Below are 6,958 nucleotides of genomic sequence, written 5' to 3'. Positions count from 1 at the left end.
GTATGGCCATTGCCCTGATTACCTGTCTCTTCGTGTATTTGGTTGTGCTTGTTTTGTTCTATTACAACCTCATGAACATACCAAATTGGAACCAAAAGCATGTCTATGTTGTTTTCTCGAGTATGGTGTTGAACATAAAGGATATCGGTGTTGGGATCCTCTTTCCCAATGACTTCGCATATCTCGTCATGTTACATTTTGGGAACACAAAATGTTTTCCAGACTCTCCCCATTTCGAGTTACCACGACATCTTCACATTTCTTTACCGATCCTACCATCTCATTTTTTCCTGATGATTTACCTGCAGGTTCGACTACTTCATCTGATAGCTTTAACAGTACTGCACAACCTACAACCTCTCCTAATGCATCTACCTTGGCTATGGATCCTCCAGCTCTGCCTTCTTTTGAGCCCTTGATTCCTCCTGATGAATTCGACCCTGCTCATTCTAATGCTTCACTCCGTCACTCTGGTAGGGTCACTAAACCTTCCATTCTTCTTCGTGTTTTTCATTGTTATTCTACCATTGTATCTTTATATGAGCCTTGCACCTATTGCGAGGCTAGTACTGACCCTCTATGGCAGAAAGCAATGGCAGAAGAAATTCAAGCTCTTATAAGCACTCATACTTGGGATTTAGTTTACCTGCCTCCAGATAAATTCGTGATTGGTTGCAAATGGGTCTACAAAATCAAGACTCGGGAAGATGGTTCAGTTGAAAGGTATAAAGCTAGATTGGTAGCTAAAGGGTTCACACGGGAGTATGGCATTGATTATGAGGAGACTTTTGCTCTAGTAGCACGTCTCACTTCTATTCGCAGTCTTATTGCGATTGCTGCATCTAAGCACTGGCAGTTATTTCAGATGGATGTTAAGAATGCTTTTCTCAATGGTGACCTTTCTGAAGAGATTTATATGCAGCCCCCTCCTGGTTATGATAATCTCCCTAATCAGGTTTGTCGCCTCCGTAAGGCTCTATATGGACTTAAACAGGCGCCTCAAGCATGGTTCTCCAAATTCAGCTCTACTGTTTGTTAGTTTGGCTTTCAATCTAGCACTTATGATCATGCCTTGTTCATTCGAAAGACCTCTCAGTGTTGTGTACTTCTCCTCCTTTATGTGGATGACATGATCATTATTGGCGATGATTTGTAGGGCATTTACGCTCTTAAGACCTTTCTTAGCAAATAGTTTGAAATGAAAGATCTTGGTCGACTAACTTATTTCTTAGGCATTGAGGTCTCTTCCGACCAATTGGGATATTATCTGTCTCATGCCAAGTATGCCACTGATCTTGTTTCTCGTGCAGGACTCACTGATACTAAGATTGTTACCACTCCAATTGAGCCTAATGCCCATTTGGCAGCCACTGATGGTACTCCTCTTAGTGACTGCACCTTATATCAGCAACTAGTTGGCAGTCTTGTATACCTTACTGTTACTCGTCCTGATATTGCGTATGCTGTCTATATTGTGAGTCAGTTCATGTCTGCCCCTCGCACTACTCGTTATGCTGTTGTGCTTCGGATCATCCGTTATGTCAAGGGCACTTTGTTTCATGGACTTCACTACTCCACTTCTTCCTCTCTTCATTTGATCGCATATTCTGATGCTGATTGGGCCGGTGATCCTACTGATAGACGCTCCACTACTGGTTATTGCTTCTTTCTTGGAGATATCTTGGCGTAGTAAGAAGCAAACGGTTGTCTCTCGCTCCAGTACTGAAGCTGAATATCGAGTTCTTGCTGACACTACCTCCGAGCTACTATGGTTACGATGGTTACTCCATGACATGGGAATTACTCATCATCTGCAACCCCTCTTCACTGTGACAATCGTAGCGCCATACAGATTGCCCACAATGACGTATTTCATGAGTGCACTAAGCATATTGAGACTGGTTGTCACTTTATTCGTCATCATGTGCTCGAGGATACTGTTCGCCTTATTCCTGTCACTTCCCAGGATCAGTTTGCAGATATATTTACCAAAGCTCACTCTCCTCTTCACTTTCGTGCTCTTGTTGGCAAACTCCAGATGATTGATACATTACCATCTTGAGTTTGAGGGGGGATGTTAGCGTATTCTATCAAAATTAGTTTCATTATCTCTATTATAATTAGTTATATAATAGCTAATTATAATTAGCTATATAATTAGCGTATTCTATCCTATTATAATTAGCTCTATTATAAATAGAGCTATAGCCTATTGAATAAATACACAAAAGAGAGATATTTATTGAATTAATACACAAAAGAGAAAGATCTTATCCATTCATCCTTCTTGGTTCGTATCAAATAGGATTTCAGCTTTACCATTGCTTCTCAAGATTTTCTATCGGTTTCTCCTGCAAAACAACGAAAAACCAAGGAAAAGGAGCAGTTTAGGCCCAGCCGATTAGATCCAAGTAGAAACCAACAACGGCCACCACACAACCGTTGTTTCTTGCTCCCTGTGATAACCGGAGCACCATTAGAATTTGTCCCTGCTCCTGAACAACAAAGACCAATATCCCCACATTTTTGGCTTCTTAACTGCAGACTTTTGTTAAAGCAGATACGACATTCAAGTATCAACCATTGTACCTTCAATGGCGATGAAATACACCTCCCTAGAGACCGTCTGAACTGCTCCTATCTAAAATAAAATGCAGTACCCTTATGTGTGTGTGTGAGAGAGAGAGATGGGAATTAATACCCCAGACAAAACTCTCTATGAGTTTCCAAATTACTGCTCATCTTCTATGTATAGAAGCAAGAACAGATACTCTCTGAGAAAGAACAAGGCAGAGGCTGAAACATAGAAAGTGTGAATTCTGAGAGAGCACCGAGTGCTGTTATGATGAGAGGGAGGGGAAGAGAGGGTTAAAAGTCGAAATGTTTCACCATGGCAGCCTTGCGTGTCTAACCCTGCAACAATGCTGTGGAGTTCGTGGCAAGTCACATGCTTGGGTGAACGACGTGCCAACATTCAAATAATGAAAAATCGACCCCCTCAACGGGCAGTTCTCCGGACTACTGGGTAGTTTCGACTCCGACGAGATACGAAAATTAATGGTCAGTCCATCTACTCTCCTCCTCTCCTCTTCAACCCAGTTTCAAGAAAAAGGGACGGAATGGGGTAAGTTTACCACCTTCTTCGTCAATAAACAGTTGGAGTTGATTGAAATTAACACCTTCTAACCACCTGCGCGTGCTCGGAATGAAGAACGGTCGGTCAATGAACGCCACCTCTCCTCTGTCGTTCCTTCAATCCAGATTGAAGAGAAAGGAGAATAGGGTAAACGAAAAAAAAGGGTAAAATGGTCCAAATATTATCATAAAGGTTAGTTTTGGTATAATAAAATTATTTAAACTGTACCTAATCTCACATGATGGCCCTAACTGACGGTAAGTTAATACTAGCTACTGGGTTGCCGTTAATTAAAAATTCGTGTACTAGATGGGCATTAGACCTAAAATATAAATATTTATCGAAAATTTTAACAAAAAATAAAGAAAGAAAAACAGAAAAATTCCATTTTACACAGTTGAGTGTAGCATTGGTAGGTAGGTCGTTGCAACAGCAAAGAAGCATTATAAAATGAAGCAAATTAATAAACAGAGGAGAAATCAGTGGGAGCTGAAGGCATCAAATTCTTTGTCTATGTCTATTATTAATGTGGCCTTTAAACTTCAACCTAGCTTAGCTATATCTGACCCTTAGTAGCTGTCGTAGAATTACGAATTAGTACCAGTGTTCGATTCGATGCATTAGAAGTTGATCTTTCATAAGCCCACTTGAGTTAAAAAGGTGGATCTTTTAAAATGCAAAACTATCCTCGCTTTTGTTGGGGAATATGGGGTCACCGTAACTTTGGAGGAGAAGCTCTGAGGCGCGTCTAAAGACACTGTCGTTAGAATGTTATTTATTCCCACTCAGTTTTACTGAGTTTGCTGTTGGGTTACAAGCAGATTCGTTCCCAAGATAGAGCTATGAACGACAAACTGCAACTAGCAAAGTTGAAGAGCCTCCAAAGAAACCTTCTGTGAGACTGTAGCAGACTGGACTGAGAAGGCAAACTCATGATAAATTTCGCAATTTGTCGTCCATATGAAGAAAAGGTAGGTGTTGGTTTAGAGAAAGCACCTTGAACTGTCACAATTTCAAACATTGTGACTGTTTAAAAAGTAGTTAATAGTTGGTGACTGTTAACTTTGAATTGTGCCTCTTGATCACACCCGATTGAATCGTGACTGTTGATCTCATCAACGATGATCAACGGTCATCAATACACCAAAACCAGAGCCATCCATCGCGAGCCATGCGGGTGCGAGCAAGTGCGAGCAAAGTGCACCTCTAAAGCACCTTATTGCGTCGCACACACGCACGTGTGCACATTGCGCAGTATTAAATCCCCATACTCTTCTCTACTAATTCTAAGAAGTGTAAATCAGCTTCTATTCAAAAACTGAAAACAAAACTTATAATTTTACAATGTGGGACAAATTCAAAACTGGATTTTATAAAAGAAAAACTGATTTTTTCAAACAAGTATACAGGTGCAATTTCTCATGTAATTGACCAATCAAACCCATTGGATTTAATCTCTTATGAGATTAAAATCCAACAAGCTTTTTTCATGGTAAAATCGATATAATTCGTTTTCCTAACCATCATATTAATTTCAAATTGAATCACACTCATCATAATACTTGTCATGTATAAAATAACCTAAATAACTCCAAAGCTAAGAGACCAATTTTATAATGTTCAAACCAACTTTATAACTAATGAATTCATATCGTGTTATATATATATATATATATATATATATATATATACAGGTGATGAGGTGATTAAGTTGGTCAACTGAATCGAATACAATTAACATGAGAAACCGATTAGACCGCTTCAACCGCATGTATCGTATTACATGTATGACCATTCACTGGTTCATGCCTTGATCTATCACCCCTTAACAAGAAAAACCATGAACTATCTATCAAATTAGAACTAACTACCCTATATTAATTCCTACCCTTTTGTTTCTTCAAATCAAAGGCAGTTCAGACCAAAATAAAGTCTCTCCAAAAGCAATCTTTATCTTTAATAACTTTGGAAATTAATCATAATTATGGGCTGCATTAATTCATCAGGTTCCTTCTTCTTCTTCTTCTTCCTAACTCTCATAACCCTCTCCCTCACCACCTCGGTTGCGCAGGCTGATGAAGCCAGTGATCTGATCAAAAACACCTGCGAGCACGCCATTTACAAGGAGTTCTGCATTTCAGACCTGCAACAATCGAAAGGTAAAATAGCAAACATCAGGGATCTTGCGAATATTACGCTCCAGCACGCATTGTCCAACGCAACCTACATTGTCGACTACGTCTCTAAGTTGGCTAACACCACAAAAGATTTTAACGCCCAGAGCTGCTTTGTTGAATGCTCGACGAATTACGAAAAGGCAATTTCTCTAGTGCAGAGCTCATTCTCCGCTTTGGATAATAAAGACTTCGACAACGTGAACAGATGGCTGACATCCGCCATGTTCAGAGCAGAGTTGTGCGAGAAAGCATTCAAAGGACAATCCGGCGTCCAGTTCTCGGAGATAAGCGACAAGGCTGAACTCTTCAACCATCTATGCAGCAATGCTTTAGCCATAGCTGATCGCATGGCCGGGATGTGATATCTCTGTCTTCCATGTTTTCTTTTTTTATTAACTGAATGATGAATACCTTCTTCACACATGGCCGGGATGGTTTCATTAACTCCATCCATCATTGATGAAACCATTACTTGCAGCCTTGTTTGTCATTAAAATTGATATTCGTGTTACAAGAACACATCATTAAACATCTCATCTGAAATCCATTAAATCATACCCCTTATTGTCTTGTAAATGAGAACTCAACATGGAATGATGCAGACACATATATACCCTTTTTTTTAATTTCTTTTATTAACTAGCAGAGCAGAGCAGGGGCTAATGACTCGAAAATGATCTCCTGAAGATGCTTTATATTCAAAATAAATACTTAGAATTGGTTTTGTAGAAAATAAATGCTTTAAATTCAAATAAGACAAAGAAATCAATGTAATAAATAAAAATGAAAATTTGTTGTTGTTTGTCCTATAATAATTGAACCAAGGAATTAATACTATATTCCCTTCCATTACAACCACCCTACAATGTTTGTATAATTAAAGTTTTCCACCCTTGAACCTTAAAAAAAAGAATGGCTTGTAGAATGATTGAATCCATTTTTGTTTCATAACTATACAAACCATGCCAACCGCAAGTCGCAACCATCACAAAATTAGCTCAACTACTAAAAGCACAAAATCCAAGGAAAGCAAGCAGAAACTTTTCGATATAAATAAAGGACCTAGTTATTATCTCTTCCGGCAATAGTTTAGCAAGTAAATTATGCTCTTCTTTGGCTACTTCTCCCTACATTCTACTTTGAGTTTCACTTGTTTCTTCCGAGTAGCCTCATAACTCCGGATAGAAATTGGGTCTCCATCAGCTAGGACTTGTTTAAATTTGAATCTTCATCAATTGGCATTTTGATTGTATTATCACCTTTATACTCACAAAAGATTTAACAAAATCCTATCTCCTATCCCTCATTACTTCATACTTGTTTGCATCAAACTAAAAACCAAAAATATGATGAAATTACATTTTTTACATTTATGAAATTACTTGGCGCAGCATAGAAGCAATGAAAACTGGGCTGGTTATGCAAGCACCGGGCGAACGCAAGCTTCGTAGCGAAGCTGGACGTGAATCTCTTGAGGAGAGAGAAAAGTTGGCGAAAACCGAATGTTTTTATTAGCTTGAAATTAACAGTATTTATAATACATCTGGAAATTGTAGAGTAACTAGGAAAGAAAAATTGTGATAGATCTTAAACATCTAATCTTCTAGCTAGGATCGAACTCTTCTTGGATGTTGCCTTGATCTCC

At 38.9% G+C, this 6,958-nt stretch overlaps 1 protein-coding gene across 1 annotated transcript; it reads left to right on the top strand.

The window, feature by feature from the left end:
* Window positions 1-5,120: 5,120 nt before the first annotated feature.
* Window positions 5,121-5,675, top strand: LOC148861449 (pectinesterase inhibitor-like). Its single transcript, XM_088985045.1, has one exon. It carries the CDS (start codon window positions 5,121-5,123, stop codon window positions 5,673-5,675), a length of 555 nt encoding a protein of 184 aa, XP_088841171.1.
* Window positions 5,676-6,958: the final 1,283 nt, after the last annotated feature.

This window comes from Nelumbo lutea, chromosome 4 (assembly GCF_056320005.1).
Source record: "Nelumbo lutea isolate HS-2025 chromosome 4, American lotus-T2T, whole genome shotgun sequence".
NCBI lineage: Eukaryota > Viridiplantae > Streptophyta > Magnoliopsida > Proteales > Nelumbonaceae > Nelumbo > Nelumbo lutea.
The sequence above is the reverse complement of the archived record's forward strand: the minus strand, read 5'-3'. Positions and strand labels throughout refer to the sequence as shown.